The following is a 16604-nucleotide window of genomic DNA, read 5'->3' on the forward strand; positions in this document are numbered from 1 at the left end:
AAAAAAAAAAAAAAAAAAAAGACTGAGCATAAAAGATGATTGGTTTTGATTTATTTCTTTCTGGCCCATCAGATCCTTCAGTTCTGATATTCCCCACCCTGATCCTCCCTCCTCCATCTCAGCCCCTAACTTTTCCCTGATCATCCCTTACAGATCCAGAGCCCTGCGTCTGACTGCTTTTGCCAGCCTCTCTGTGGAGCTGAGCCTGAGTAACTTGGGAGAAGATGCTTACTGGGTCCAGCTGGACCTGCACTTCCCACGGGGACTCTCCTTCCGCAAGGTGGAGATGCTGAAGGTGGGTGAGAGTACATGCCTGCCTACAGGCGTGCGTTCCGCAGCCGCCACTCCCTTCTCTGAGCCCCAGGCAGCCAGGACAGCCTGAACACGTGGGCAGCCGCAGGTGGACAGGGGTCTTAGGGTCATATCTGGGTTCCCAGCCTCGAGCTGTATGATCTGAGATACGAGGTTTACCCTCTCAGGCTGGGTGCCGTGGTTCACGCCTGTAATCCCAACACTTTGGGAGGCCAAGGCGGGCGGATCACCTGAGGCCAGGAGTTCAAGAGCAGCCTGGCCAACATGGTGAAACCCTGTCTGTACTAAAAAATACAAAAATTAGCCAGGTGTGGTGGTGTGCACCTGTAATCCTAGCTACTAGGGAGGCTGAGGCCGGAGAATTGTTTGAACCTGTGAGGCAGAGGCTACTGTGAGCCAAGATTGTGCCACTGCACTTCAGCCTGGTGACAGAGCAAGACTCCATCTCAAAAAAAAAAAAACAAATTTAAATAGAGAGAGGCTCTCACTATGTTCCCCAGGCTAGTTTCAAACTCCTGAGCTCAAGCAATCTGCCCACCTCAGTCTCCCAAAGTGCTAGGATTAAAGGTGTGAACCACTGTGCCCCGCCAAATTTCCTTTCTTTTTAAGGTTGAATAATATTCCATTTTATGTATAGACCATATTTTATCTATTTATCTGTTGATGAACACTTGAATTTTTTTTTTTTTTCTTTGAGACGAAGTCTCGCTCTTGTCCCCCAGGCTGGAGTGTAATGGCGCGATCTCGGCTCACTGCAAACTCCGCCTACGGGGTTCAAGTGATTCTCCTGACTCAGCCTCCTGAGTAGCTGGGATTACAGGCGCCCGCCACCATGCCTCACTAATTTTTGTATTTTTAGTAGAGACAAAGTTTCACCATGTTGGCCAGGCTGGTCTCAAACTCCTGACCTCAGGTGATACGCCCACCTCGGCCTCCCAAAGTGCTGGGATTACAGGCATGAGCCACCGTGCCTGGCCGAATTATTCTTATACAACAACATTAAATGCTTCTTTGCTGGATGTGGTGGCACAATTCCAGCTACCTGGGGGGCTGAGGTAGAGAAGTGCTTAAGCTAAAGGGTTCGAGGCCACAGGGAGCTATGATCGTGCCAATGCACTCTAGCCTGGGCAACAGAGCAAGATTCTGTCTCTACACAAAATTAAATCATTAGCCAGGTGTGGTGGGGTGTGCCTGTAGTCCTGCTACTCAGGAGGCTGAGGTGGTGGGTGGATCGATGGAGTCATGTTTGAGGCTGCAGTGAGCTATGATTACACCATTGCCCTCCAGCTTGGGCGACAGAGCGAGACCTTGTTTCAGAAAAAAACAAACAAACAAACAAAAAAACAAAAACAAAAAAAAACTGGGCTGGGTGCGGTGGCTCACGTCTGTAATCCCAGCACTTTGGGAGGCTGAGGTGGGCAGATCACCTGAGGTCAGGAGTTCAAAACCAGACAGGGCAACATATTGAAACCGCATCTCTACTAAAAATACAAAAATTAGCTGGGCGTGGTAGCCTGTCCTGTAATCCCAGCTGCTTGAGAGGCTGAGGCAGGAGAAGCACTTGAACCCAGGAGGTGGAGGTTCAATGAGCCGAGATCACTCCACTGCACTCTAGCCTGGGTGACAACAACAAGACTCCATCTCAACAAAAAAAAAAAAAAAGAGAGAGAGAGAAAAAAAATAACTGGAATCAAACAGTTCTGTGTTCAAGTTCTTACAGATCCCTACTGTTACCCAGTTATGACACCTTGGGAAAGTCCCTTAACCTCCCTGAACCTCTATTTCCTTATCTGTTTCCTTCCCAGTCTGAGACTGAAATCTGTCCTTTACAAAATTGGGATGAATGGTTTAATAATGCTTAGCCCACGATAAGGCTCATTTTGTAAATGGTTACTGAATGCATAGAGGTAGTGGCATTTTTAAAACTTCACAATAGTCTCCTCTTTGATTATGCCACACTTTCCTGAGCCGTTATTATCTCTTTGACCTGTTTGAGCACTTCCGGTTTTTCGGCATTATAAATAGTGTTGCAATTACCCCCCTACACCCAACTTTTCTTTTTGAGATAAGGCCTCACTCTGTTGCCCAGGCTAACGTGTAGTGGCGCAAGCATGGCCCACTGCAGCCTCAAACTCCTGGGCTCAAGTGACTCTCCTGTTTAATAGCTGGGACGACAGGCGTATCCCACTATGCCCAGCTAATTTTTAAAAATCTTTTGTAGGCCAGGTACGGTGGCTTACGCTTGTAATCCCAGCACGTTGGTAGGCCGAGGCAGACAGATTCCTTGAGCCCAGGAGTTCAAGAGTAGCCTGAGTGACATAGAGAGACTCCATCTCTACTAAAAACACAAAAATTAGCCGGACATGATGGCACATGCCTGTAGTCCCAGCTACTTGGAAGGCTGAGGCAGGAGAACTGCTTGAGCCTGGGAGTCAGAGGTTGCAGTGAGCCGAGATCGCACCATTGCACTCTAGCCTGGGCAACAGAGTAAGATCCTATATTTAAAAAAAAAAAAATTATTTTGTAGAGATGGAGTCTCACTGTTGCTCAGGTTGATCTCGAACTCCTCAAGTAATCCTCCCACCTCAGCCTCCCAAAGTGCTGGGATTTCAAGTGTGAGCTACCTTACCTGGCCTTGCAGTGACTATTTTGTACTAAGCCTCTGTCTGCAGCCCTGATTCTGTTTGATTTCCCTCTGAGAAGGTGCCATGACAGGGACAGAGCCCCTGGGGGACGTAGGCCGGGAGGGCTGGTGGCCTCTGGGGGAACCTTGGCCTTGCTCATTAACAAACCTGTTCCCTCCTTTCACTCCCAGCCCCATAGCCAGATGCCTGTGAGCTGTGAGGAGCTTCCTGAAGAGTCCAAGCTTCTGTCCAGGGCGTTATCTTGTAACGTGAGCTCTCCCATCTTCAAGGCAGGCCACTCGGTGAGTGCTTCAAGTCTCCAGGGACCAAGCAGCCTAGGGACCCTGAGCTGGCAGAGGGCAGGGAGCTCTTGGCTCAGGAGGAGGGAGCAGGTGATTGTCAGGAAGGGTATACCTTGCCCCTACCCAAGAGAAATGTATGTGAATCTGTTTTGTGTCATGTTTGAGAGCCTGGACTTTGGAATCAGGCAAAGCTGGGATTGGGCTATTCATTTTGTGACCTTATAGACATGACTTAACCGTTTGGAGCCTTGGTTGCCTCATCTTCACATTGGGTAGAATCCTAGCTCAGTGCTTGGGGTACAGTGAGTACTTGATAAGGGGTCCCTGAGATGATGGTGATTGGATGTGGGGGCCGTGGGGCTGCTCCTCACGCCCCTTCCATTTCCATTCCCCTTTCCTTCCCTGCCAGGTTGCTCTGCAGATGATGTTTAATACGCTGGTAAACAGCTCCTGGGGGGACTTGGTCGAGTTGCGCGCCAATGTGACCTGGTGAGCAGGCCCCGCCCACATCCCTGCCCTGGTCTCAGACTTGGCCAAGCCCTTCTCCTAACACTGGCCTCTTCTTTGCCTCAATGCAGTAACAATGAGGACTCAGGCCTCCTGAAGGACAACTCGGCCGCTACCAGCATCCCCATCCTGTACCCCATCAACGTCCTCATCCAGGAGTAAGTCCTTCCCAGCAGACAGCCAACCCTCTCCTCCCACCGCAGCCTCCCAACCCAGGGCCTCGACTTTGCCCCCTGGGGCTCCCCTTCTGAACCTCCTTCCTTTCCTAGAGCCCCCTGGGGTAATTAGAACTGATTCCAGCCACAACCCCAACAGTTTTCCACGTTCCAAAATGTGAGGGCCCTGGAAGAGTTCGGGGAAGGATCAGCATCTACTGATGGAAGAAAAGGCTCATTGAACACTGATCTTATATCAGACTGAGGGCCGGTTGCACTGCGCGGTTGCTGACATTGCCTGGAGCCCTCAGCACCTCTGTGAGGCAGCTGTGCCTCTCTCCGTTTTACCAATGAACAAGCTGAGGCTCAGAGAAGGCCAGCACTTACCCGAGGTCCAATAGCTGGAAGTACTAAAGCCAGGGTCTGAGCTTCAGCCTGTCTGACTCCAAACACCCAGACAAACTCCTGACTGTTTCAGTCACCCTAGATTCCCTCCCCTCCTGGGGGCCGATAATGTCAGGAGAGACAGGAGAAAAGTTATCACAGTACCTCTTGCCCTCAGGGAGCTTACAGTTAAGTTGGAGAGACCAAACTCATGCACACACATAGTCAGTGACTCTCAGAACGCAGTAGCAGGAAGGAACCATGGGGATCACTAGTTGGGTTTGTAACTGAACCGTGGTCTGACTGCTTGTTACTTGAAAGCCAGACTTAAGAGGCAAGAGTTGGTGGGAGGAAAGGCAGGTTTATCTGGAAAGCCAGGCAATTGAGAAGATAGTGAACTAGTGTTCTAAAGGACCATCTTTAATGTTAAGGGTAGGGGGAAGAGAAAGGGGTTGAGATCAAGAGGTAACTTAGCAGCACAGACATCCGGGCACCAGAGATGATACAAGGAGGTTGGGAACTTCTTGGTCCTTGGTCAGGTCACAGTGCTTCTATAAATCTTTTTTTTTTTTGAGACGGAGTCTCGCTCTGTTGCCCAGGCTGGAGTGCAGTGGCACGATCTTGGCTCACTGCAAGCTCCGCTTCCCGGGTTCATGCCATTCTCCCGCTTTAGCCTCTGGAGTAGCTGGGACTACAGGCGCCCGCCACCACGCCCGGCTAATTTCTTTGTGTGTGTGTGTGTGTGTTTTTAGTAGAGACGGGATTTCACCGTGTTAGCCAGGATGGTCTCGATCTCCTGACTTCGTGATCTGCCCGCCTCGGCCTCCCAAAGTGCTGGGATTACAGGCCTGAGCCACTGCGACCGGCTGTGCTTCTATAAATCTTTAACAAAACATAGTTAGTTGTTTACATACGTCCCCTTTAATGCCAGACTTAGTTTTAAAAACTACATGATTGCTGTTTTTGCATGTTATCTCAGTGCTCTAAAATTATCCTAACCTATGGGCAGGAATGGGTAAGGGCCTCTTCAACAAAAATAGAGGGAGTTATGTCAGTTTTTTGCTATTTCAAAAAAACCTGTTACAGGTCTTCTTGCTTATAGAAAAGGAAACTTGGCCAGTTGCGGTGGCTCACACCTGTAATCCCAGCACTTTGGTAGGCCAAGGTGGGTGGATCACTTGAGGTCAGGAGTTCAAGACCAGCCTGGCCAACATGGGGAAACCCTGTCTCTATTAAAAGTACAAAAATTAGCTGGGTGTTATGGCAGGCACCTATAATCCCAGCTACTTGGGAGGCTGAGGCAGGAGAATCACTTGAACTCGGGTGGAGGAGGTTGCAGTGAGCTGAGATTGTGCCACTGCACTCCAGCCTGGGTGACAGAGTGAGACTCTGTCTGAAAAAAAAAAGGAAACTCAAAGTTGAGTGACTTTTTCCAGTTGGCTCAGTTACAGAAGGAAAAAGAAGGGTGAGGACAGTGTCTGAGCCCAGGTCTCCAGTGCTTTTAAATTTTGTAATTTTTCTTATTTTTTTATTTATGTTACTGGATATTTATTTTATTTATTTAGTTTATTTATTTTTTTTTGAAACGAGCTCTCACTCTGGTTGCCCAGGCTGGAGTCGCAGGGGCGATCTCAGCTCACTGCAAGCTCCGCCTCCTTGGTTTACGCCATTCTCCTGCCTCAGCCTCCCAAGTAGCTGGGACTACAGGTGCCCGCCACCTCGCCCGGCTAGTTTTTTGTATTTTTAGTAGAGACGGGGTTTCACCGTGTTAGTCAGGATGGTCTCAATCTCCTGACCTCATGATCCACCTGCCTCGGCCTCTCAAAGTGCTGGGATTACAGGCGTGAGCCACTGCGCCTGGCCAAATTTTTTCATTTTTTAAGAGATAGAGTCTCGCTCTGTTGCCCAGGCTGGAGTGCAGTAGCCGGATCTCGGCTCACTGCAACCTCCACCTCCCGGGTTCAAGCAATTCTCCTGCCTCAGCCTCCCGAGTAGCTGGAACTATAGGTGCCCACCACCACGCCCGGCTAATTTTTGTATTTTTAGTAGAGATGGGGTTTCACCATGTTGGCCAGGCTGGTCTTGAACTCCTGATCTCAGGTGATCCACCTGCCTCAGCCTCCCAAAGTGCTGGGATTACAGGTGTGAGCCACCGCACCTGGCCTGCAGTACTTTTGAACATCAATGCCACACAGTATGATACTGACATGAAATTAGAGCCAGGGAAGATGAGTGTGGGTTGGGGGACAAATGGAAGGGTTTGTGGAGAAAGTGCAGCTTGGATTGGGGTCTGGAGGATGAGGCCATTAGGGGAAGAGCTAAAAAGGAACCTAGGTGTCCTCATCAGAAACCATGGCCCAGACAAAGGCAAGGAGGGAGGAAGCAGTGGGGCAGACATGGGGGACGGGGAGTGGGCAGGATTACCCAAGGGCAGGTATGTGCAGGGGAGCAGTGGGGAGACAGCCTGGACATGGGAGGCTTTGGACCTGACTCTCCCTCGCAGTAGGAGGCGATTGGCAGATGCTGAGCAGGTGAGTTGCAGGACTAGAGAGTGATGTTGGGAAGGTCACCCAGCAGTGTGTGTTGGAAGGATGGGTGTGAGGGGCATCAGCAGTGGATATGATTATTCTGGAGATGAGCAGGGCCCAGAGGACAGTGGGGACACCAATGAGGTGGCACACAGTGGGAAGGACATAGCCTCCACTGGACACACCTCCCTGGGCTCCAGTCCTGTCTCTCTACTATGGGGCTTTGGACAAGAGGCTGGCCCTGTCCAGGAGCCTTAGTTTCTGGGAAAGAACAGGTTGTGGTAGGGATTGAATGAGATGGTATCTGTGCAGTTCCTAGCGCAGTGGCTGAGTGCTCAGAAGCTTCCTGGAGCCCAGGTTGCTGTCACTTCGTTCTTCCATCACTGTCCTTCTCTCTCCACAGCCAGGAAAACTCCACACTCTATGTCAGTTTCACCCCCAAAGGCCCCAAGATCCACCAAGTCAAGCACATCTACCAGGTATGAACCCCAATGTGGAAGGTCCTTATAGGTCACACATTCATTCCTTATCCTGGGGACTGAGGATGCAGGCACCAAGTAGACACAGTCCTCATCCTAGCCGTCCACCTGTTCAATGTTCCTTTCTCTAGAGCGTCACAGCCTCCACTTATAGGCTTCCAGCAGCAGCATATGCTAACTCCTTTCTGCCACTGGATACATTATTTCAAGAATCACAGGGCTTGAGAGCAAGGAGGATGCTGAGAGAGAGCCTACTTTTTCATACTCACATTGAATGAGCTGCTATTCTTTGCTCTGTTACCCAGGCTTGAGTGCAGTGGTGGGATCTCGGCTCACTGCAAACTCTGCCTCCCAAGTTCAAGCAATTCTCCTGTCTCAGCCTCCCAAGTAGTTGAGGTTACAGGCATCCACCACCATGCCCAGCTAATTTTTGTATTTTCTATAAAGACAGAGTTTCGTCATGTTGGCCAGGCTGGTCTGGAACTCCTAACTTCAAGTGATCCACCCACCTCGGCCTCCCAAAGTACTGGGACTACAGGCATGAGCCACGGCGCCCGGCCTATTCTAAGTTAGGTATTTAGCTAGGTGCTGGCACCCTGCCAAGTCTCTAAACCCAGGTTCTGTGCCTGGTACTTTATTTTTATTTTTACCTTTTTCCTTTTTTTTTTTTTTTTTTCAGACAGAGTCTTGCTCTGTCACCCAGGCTGGAGTGCAGTGGCATAATCTCAGCTCACTGCAACCTCTGCCTCCTGGATTCAAGCGATTCTCCTGCCTCAGTGTCCTGAGTAGCTGGGATTACAGGTGCACAACACCACACCCGGCTAACGTTTGTATTTTTGGTAGAGACAGGGTTTCACCGTGTTGGCCAGGCTGGTCTCAAACTCCTGACCTCAAGTAATCTACCCACCTCAGCCTCCCAAAGTGCTGGGATTACAGGCATGAGCCACTGTGCCTGGCCTGGTCTCAACACATTCTAAACCAAATTTACTGTCTTCCCCTAAACCAGCATCTCCTCTGGCTTGCGTGGAATCTTTTGAAAGCACCCTCTCTTCCTCAAGGAAACTTACGTGTCTGGGTGAATTTCTCCTCCCTTCTGCCTTGTCCCACTGCCTCCCAGAGTCGGGTTGTCTGTGTCCTTTTTCTGCTACTGCCCAGACCCAGTTCCTCACCTTCTTGCAACTGGACTATTGAGAGAGGCTCCCAACGTGGGTCATGACCCGCCTCTCCCAGCCTCTTTCCAGCTCATGCCTGCAGGGGATGGACCTCCCTGGAGCCACTCTCTTCCTCTGCCATCTTCTGTGACTTCCCACTGCCTCCTTGATGCTGCTCCAACTCCTCACTCTCAAGCCTTCCAGGCCCCCATAGTCTGATCTTGGGCTTCCTTTCCAGCCTCAGCTCCTGTTCTCCTTCCCAGGCACCCTCCTTCCAGCCACATCACTCTCATCTGGAGTCATCCTGGCTCCCTGCATGTCTCTTCCTGGATGCCCTCTCCCACCTTCATCTGTTAAAATCCTGTCCATCTGGTCGGGTGTGGTGGTTCACACCTATAACTCCAGCACTTTGGGAGGCCCAGGTGGGCGGATCACCTGAGGTCAGGAGTTCAAGACCAGCCTGGCCAACATGGTGAAACCCTGTCTCTACTAAAAATACAAAAATTAGCTAGGTGTGGTGTTGTGTGCCTGTAGTCCCAGCTAGTGGGGAGGCTGAGGCAGGAGAATTGCTTGAAACTGGGAGGTGGAGGTTGCAGTGAGCTGTGATCGCGTCACCGCACTCCAACCTGGATGACAGAGTGAGACTCTGTCAAAATAAAATAAAATAAAATACTGTCCATCTTTCACAGTCAAATTCAAATCCTGCCCCTGACATTTGGCCCTTTTAATTTAACTGGTATTTCAAGTGTCCACAAATGTTTGTTGAATGAATAAATGATAGAATCCTTCTAATTTGACACACACTTTCCTGCTTCCTGAGACATTGTTAGTGCCACTTCTGTGTCACTTTCTTATACATATCTGGGTCTCCCAGCCTTAACACAGGTAGCTCTTTTTTTAACAAAAGGTGCTCAGAACTTTTTTTTTTTTTTTTTTTTTTGTCACCCAGGTTGGAGTGCAGTAGCGTGATTTCGGCTCACTGCAACCTCTGCCTCCTAGGTTTAAGCAATTCTCCTGCCTCAGCCTCTGAAGTACCCAGCACTATATGATTGCGCCACCATGTCTGGCTAATTTTTATGTTTTTAGTAGAGACAGGGTTTTTCACCATCTTGGTCAGGCTGGTCTCAAACTCCTGACCTCAAGTGATCCGCCCACCTTGGCCTCTCAAAGTGCTGAGATTACAGGTGTGAGTCACCACACTAGGCACTGTGTCAAGCAGTAGGGGATTGGAAGTGGAGTAAGAATGGCTCCTGTCCTCAGGAAGCTCATGGTCTAGTGGAGATGCAGACATCCAAGCAGATCCTTCGCTGTCCTGCTGGGGACACAGAGCACTCTGTGGGAGCCCAGTAAGGGGAGCTGCCCTGTCCTTGGGGAGTCAGTGAATCCTTCAGAGATAATATTACAGCAGAATGTTGCCGGGTGTGTGAAAGCGTACTGGGTGGAGAAAGCTGGAAGAGCATGGAAGCCATACTGCAAGGCCCTGAGGATGGAAGCTGGCCACGCCCAGTCACTGGACACTGCCTAACCAACAAGGGCCCTGGGGACTCAGCTGATGAGGACTGGAAGAGGTGTGCAAGGGCACACAGGGTCTGGGTAGCAGCTGGGGTGGCTGGCATTTAGGGCTCTGCATCCTTTCTCCTCTGTGCCAGGTGAGGATCCAGCCTTCCATCCATGACCACAACATCCCCACCATGGAGGCCGTGGTTGGGGTGCCACAGCCTCCCAGCAAGGGGCCCATCACACAACAGTGGAGCGTGCAGATGGTGAGTGCTGCCTGGAGAGGGAGGGGCTGCCCTCCCCAGGTCTTGGGGGTGAGTGCATTTGAGGGTACAGAGGGCAGGGCTTGGCCAGGTGCGGTGGCTCTGCCTCCCAAATCCCAGCACTTTGGGAGGCCGAAGTGGGAGAATCGATTGAGGCCAGGATTTTGAGACCAGCCTGGGCAACACAGCAAGACCCCAGTCTCTACGAACAAATTTTAAAATTAGCCAGGCATGCATGGTGGCCCGTGCCTGTGGTCCCAGCTACTCGGGAGGCAGAGGCCAGAGGATCACTTGAGCCCAGGAGTTTGAGGTTGCAGTGAACTATGATCATACCACTGCACTCCAGCCTCGGGGACAGAACAAGACCCTGTCTCTAACAAAGAAAGAGAGAAATTCAAGGGGGCAAGGCTGGGTGTGTGGGGAGTGAGGATGTATTAATTCAGATCCTGCTGGACTCAGAGATGTCTGAAGTCACCCAGGACTAGGGCCAGTGTAGGGGAAAGCTGGGATGCCAGGGTCTTACCTGGGTTGTGGAGGCTCTAACTGAAGACCTGCCGCTCATTCCTAGGAGCCTCCCGTGCCGTGCCGCTATGAGGATCTGGAGAGGCTGCCGGATACAGCTGAGGTATGGGCGTGTGAGCTGAGAGACGGTGGGGCTGGGCAGCACACGGTTCGGAACGAGGCTGCCCTGACCCCTCTTTCGTCATCCTCGTCAGCCTTGTCTCCCCGGAGCCCTGTTCCGCTGCCCTGTTGTCTTCAGGCAGGAGATCCTCGTCCAAGTGATCGGGACCCTGGAGCTGGTGGGAGAGATTGAGGTAGTCCCCGCTCCTAACAGATGTGGAACCGCTGTGGGGGCCCCAGTGCCTGGGGCCGTTGGGGGTGGGCTCCCACCAGACAGTCTGCCTCCATTTTTCTTTTCCATCTTGATGAAATATCCCCTGTTTACACAGGTACAGGTGAAAGAGAACCATGATTTCTGTAAAATATGCAATGCTGTTTCCATGGGCCTGTGGATAGTTCCTATGTGTTCTTTATAGAAAAGCTTTCCTTACAACAATGGGGAGTGACATATTAGGGTGCCACAGTAGAGGCTGAGGCAGGGCTCATGCCTGTAATCCTAGCACTTCGGGAGGCTAAGGTGGGTGGATCACTTGAGGTCAGGAGTTCAAGACCAGCCTGGCCAACATGGTGAAACCCAGTCTGTACTAAAAATACAAAACTTTAGCCGGGCGTGGTGGCATATGCCTGTAATCCCAGCTACTCAAGAGGCTGAGGCATGAGAATCCCTTAAACCCAGGAGGCAGAGGTTGCAGTGAGCCAAGATCGCATCACTGCACTCCAGCCTGGGTGACAGAGCAAGATTCCATCTCAAAAATAAAATTGAAAGGAAAGAATGCCACACTAGAGAGTTGAGTAGAGATGGGTGCACCCCACTGGAACCCCTTCTCTGCCCTTCCCCACTGTGTTGTGATGGGGGCAGAACCCAGTGGGTTCTGACCTCCTTCTCCCGGGTTCTGACGCCTTTCCCCACTCCCGCAGGCCTCCTCCATGTTCAGCCTCTGCAGCTCCCTCTCCATCTCCTTCAACAGCAGCAGGCATTTTCACCTCTATGGCAGCAACGCCTCCCTGGCCCAGGTATCTCTACCTCCTTGGAAGCCCCAGGAACAGGCAACAGAGGGAGTCCAGGAGCCCCAGGGTAGAGATGTAGGAGAGCTCCCAGGCTCTGTGCCAGTCAGAACTTCCCCACTGCCAGAGCCATCAGCCTGGGAGAAGCTGCTTCTTCCCCTGGTGGACTCACAACCCCAAAGTCACTTGAGATGTAGTAGACTTATGTGTCAAGTAAAGATCAATGGAGGCCGGGTGTGGTAGCTCACACCTGTTATCCTAGCACTTTGGGAGGTCAGGTAGGCAGATCATGTGAAGTCACGAGTTCAAGACCAGCTTGGCCAACATGGTGAAACCCCATCTCTACAAAAATACAAAAATTAGCCGGGCATGATGGTGGGTGCCTGTAACCCCAGCTGTTTGGGAGGCTGAGGTGAGAGAATCACTTGAACCTGGGAGGCAGAGGCTGCAGTGAGCTGAGATCCTACCATTGCACTCCAGCCTGGGTGACAGAGTAAGACTTCATCTCAAAATGATCTGTCAGAGGCAGGCATGGTGGTTCATGCCTGTACTCAGCGCTCTGGGAGGCTGAAATGGGAGGATCGTTTGAGCACAGGAGTTCAAGGCTGCAGTGAGCTATGATTATGCCACTGCACTCCAGCCTGGGCAACACAGTGAGACCCTACCTCAAAAAAAAAAAAAAAATCTGATGGCAACTTAGCAAAGGAGCTACCAAGCCAAGAGTCAGACAGTGAAGAAAGGGTGCTCTAAGCAGCGGCAGCAGCAAGTTCAGGGGCCTCTGTGGTGAGGGGGGGCAGGGCAGGTTTGAAGAGCAGAAAGTTCAGTGTGGCTGGCAGGCAGAGGGGAGGAGGGAAGATGCATCTAACAGGTAAGCAGAAGCCGGATTCTGGACAGCTTTGAATGCTGAGCTGCATGTGATTCCAGGGAAGCCATTGAAGGCCTAGGGCTGCCTAAGGTGTGTATTGGCCAAGTCACGGCAGCGACTGCAATAGGTGACACATTGAAGGGAGAGGGTCTGCAGCAGGAGACTCCAGGCGGGTGATGCAGTCTGGATAGGAGGAGATGGAGAATGCCACCAGGTTCACAGGGACTTTCGGGGGTGGAAAAGGCATTTTCCGACACTCTCCTCCCCTGCCCCAGGTTGTCATGAAGGTTGACATTGTGTATGAGAAGCAGATGCTCTACCTCTATGTGCTGAGTGGCATCGGGGGGCTTCTGCTGCTGCTGCTAATTTTCATAGCGCTGTACAAGGTGGGTGCCTCCGGGGGCCACGGGGATTGCTGAGACAGCCAGGCTGGGGAAGGGTATCTGGTGGGAGCCAGGGAGGAGAATACCAAGCCAGAGGGCATTAGAGCCAAGGAGCCTCAGCCTACTCTCTCCTTCGACAGAGAAGTCTACTGAGGTGCAAAGAACAGGTGGAGTGGCTCATACCTGTAATCCCAGCACTCTGGAGGCCGAGGCAGGTGGATCACGTGAGCCCAGGAGTTCAAGACCAGCCTGGGCAACATGGCAAGCATCCGCCTCTACAAAAAAATTTTAAAATTAGGGGGACGTGATGCCACCCACCTATAGTCCCAGCTACTCGGGAGGTTGAGGTGGGAGGATCCCTTGAGCTCAGGAGGTCAAGGCTGCACTGAGCCATGATGATGCCACTGCACTCCAGCCTGGGTGACAGAGCGAGACCTTGTCTCACACACACACAAAGAGCAAGAGAGACTTTTCCACTGTCATTCAGCCCATCCCTGGCACAGCCAAGACAAGGCACCCTGGGAGAGGAAAAGGAAGTACCCCAAATATGGAGGTCCTTCTGGCTGCTGGGCACTGTCCCAGGAGGCAAATGCCACAAACATGCTCCCTGCCATTGTGGCGCTCACAGTCTAAGAGGGGACACAGGCAGGAGCAAGCAGAATGAGGGTTGCAAAGGGTCTGTGTGGCCTGGGGCCTAGAACCCAGGAGAACTTAGGCTGTGAAGGCCTGGCAGGCCTCCCAGGAAAGGTGGCATTTGAGGTGGGATTTGAAGGCTAAGTAGAAGTTACAGATGAAGGCCAGGTACGGTGACTCACACCTGTAATCCCAGCACTTTGGGAGGCAGAGGCAGGTGGATCACCTGAGGTCTCAAGTTCGAGACCAGCCTGACCAACATGAAGAAACCCTGTCTCTACCAAAAATAGAAAATTAGCCGGGCATGGTGGCTCATGCCTATAATCCCAGCAGCTTAGAAGGCTGAGGCAGGAGAATTGCTTGAACCTAGGAGGCGGAGCTTGCGGTGAGCCAAGATGGTGCCATTGTACTCCAGCTTGAGCAACAAGAACAAAACTTCCTCTCAAAAATAAAATAAAATAAAGTGTTCTCGCTCAGCTCGGGGACTCATGCCTGCAATCCCAGAACTTTAGGAGGTCAAAGAGGGCAGATCACTTGAGGTCAGGAGTTCGAGACCAGCCTGGCCAACATGGTGAAACCCTGTCTCTACTAAAAATACAAAAATTAGCCAGGCATGGTGGCCGATGCCTGTAATCCCAGCTACTCAGGAGGCTGAGGCAGGAGAATTGCTTAAGTCTGGGAGGCAGAGGTTGCAGTGAGCCGAGATCACACCACTGCACTCCAGCCTAGGCAACAGAGTGAGACTCCATCTCAAAAAAAATTAAAAAGAGAGAGAGAGAGAAAGAAAAGTGTTCTCACATTTTCTTGGGGCCAGTGCTCAGTGAATTTTTTGCTCATTCAAATTTTGTCTTTGTACAGGTTGGTTTTTTCAAACGGAACCTGAAGGAGAAGATGGAGGCTGGCGGAGGTGTCCCAAATGGAATCCCTGCAGAAGACTCTGGGCAGCCGGCGTCTGGGGAAGAGGCTGGGGATCCGGGCTGCCTGAAACCCCTCCACGAGGAGGACTCTGAGAGTGGCGGTGGTAAGGACTGAGTCCAGGCCTGTGATGTGCAGAGGGTCCAGAACTGAACTCAGGACGCCCAGGGCCACTCTGCCTCTGCCCGCATTCCGCTGTGTGCCCTCGGGCGAGTCACTGCCCCTCCCTGGCCCTCAGTTTCCCTATCTTAAACATGGAGCTCATGCCTGCCTGTCTCCTTTGCAGGCTCATAGGGAGGACCTGCTGAGGGACCAGCCAGGAGGGCTGCAAAAGTGAGGGTTTGTCATTACCAGACAGTCCACCAGCCTTTCTTGGTTTCCTTCCTTGGAAGAGAATGTCTGATCTAAATGTGGAGAAACTGTAGTCTCAGGACCTAGGGATGTTCTGGCCCTCACACCTTCCCTGGGATGTCCACAGATGCCTCCCCCCGCAGAACCTGTCCCTGCCCACTCCCCTGCACTGGAGTCCAGTCTCTTCTGCTGGCAGACAGCAAATGTGACCTGTGTCACTAGATGACTGCGGCACATGCCTTGCTCTTGGCCAAAGACCAAATTCCTTGGCATGCCTTTCAGCATCCTGCAAAATGAGACCTTTGTGGCCTTCCCCAACCTATTCTAGAGCCATGCTGCCTCCCTGTCGAAGCTCCAGTGACACCAGCCTTTCTCCCAGGCCAGGCTCCTTCCTGTCTTCCTGCATTCACCCAGACGGCTCCCTCTGTCTGAACCTTCCACTGGCCAACCCTCCTTCCTTGGCTGGCAGATCCTAGCTCACATGTCAGACTCGGTTGGGTCCCCACGTCTTTCACACTTCCTCCAGCCTGCACTACTCCTTCAAAGCATACGTCATGTTTCTTCATCCAGCAGCCTGGATGTTTTTTCTCTGTTTAATGATTGACATACTTAGCAGCTATCTTTCAGTGAACTCTGAGGGTAAAGGTCATACTTGTCCTGTTCACCTTGGGATGCCTCATGCTATGTCATGTCAGGGCGTGGGACATCTAGTAGGTGCTTGACACAATTTCATTGAATTAATGACAAAGACCCTGGGAAGATACAGAAAAAGAGGGGATGGACTGGGCGCGGTGGTTCATGCCTCTAATCCCAGCACTTTGGGAGGCCAAGGAGGGTGGATCACCTGAGGTCAGGTAAAGACCAGCCTGGCAAACTCCCGTTTCTACTAAAAATACAAAAGCCAGGGATGGTGGCACACGCCTGTAGTTCCACCTACTCAAGAGGCTGAGGTAGGAGAATCGCTTGAACCTGGGAGGTGAAGGTTGTGGTGAGCCAAGATTGCGCCATTATACTCCAGCCTGGGCAGCAACAGAGCGAGACTCCGTCTGGAGGAAAAAATAAAAATAAAAAGCGGGCATGGGCCTGTGACATCCCCATCCTTGGGGGCCGTCTTCCCAGGCTCTGCCCCTGCCCTGGCTCCACACCCTCTCCCAGGACCCATCACACCTGTGCAATGGCCCCCACAGAAAGACTGAGCTCAAAGTGGCAACCACGTCTGCTTACTTGGAGCCCCAGTGCCAAGCACAGTGCCTGCGTGTATTTATCCAATAAATGTGAAATTCTGTCCAGTTTTGCGGTGTTTTTGTGCTGGTGCAATATTGCAGCCCTACTCAATTAAGTGAACATTTCTGGCTGTGTTCTGTGGCTCACAACTGTATTCCCAGCACTTTGGGAACCCAAGGTGGGAGGATCCTTTAGGCCAGGCGTTTGAGACCAACCTGGGCAACATAGCACAACCTTGTCTCTATAAAAAATTAAAATATGGCCGGGCGCGGTGGCTCAAGCCTGTAATCCCAGCACTTTGGGAGGCCGAGACGGGCGGATCATGAGGTCAGGAGATCCAGACCATCCTGGCTAATACGGTGAAACCCCGTCTCTACTAAAAAATACAAAAAACTAGCCAGGCGA

The 16604-nt window shown here is 51.6% G+C and overlaps 1 protein-coding gene across 1 annotated transcript in view; it reads left to right on the forward strand.

Annotated features, from left to right (window-relative positions):
• Positions 1-16264, forward strand: part of ITGAL (integrin subunit alpha L) — a 51554-nt gene extending 35290 nt beyond the window's left edge. The window contains 11 exon segments of the mRNA XM_017881424.1: positions 154-295; positions 3128-3238; positions 3648-3727; positions 3817-3903; positions 7216-7291; positions 10092-10205; positions 10771-10827; positions 10919-11017; positions 11742-11837; positions 12969-13079; positions 14568-16264. Of these exon segments, the coding sequence (XP_017736913.1) occupies positions 154-295; positions 3128-3238; positions 3648-3727; positions 3817-3903; positions 7216-7291; positions 10092-10205; positions 10771-10827; positions 10919-11017; positions 11742-11837; positions 12969-13079; positions 14568-14741 (1147 nt within the window). The 3' untranslated portion in view covers positions 14742-16264.
• Positions 16265-16604: the final 340 nt, after the last annotated feature.

Source organism: Rhinopithecus bieti, unplaced genomic scaffold (genome assembly GCF_001698545.2).
Source record: "Rhinopithecus bieti isolate Rb0 unplaced genomic scaffold, ASM169854v2 scaffold_13243, whole genome shotgun sequence".
Taxonomy (NCBI): domain Eukaryota; kingdom Metazoa; phylum Chordata; class Mammalia; order Primates; family Cercopithecidae; genus Rhinopithecus; species Rhinopithecus bieti.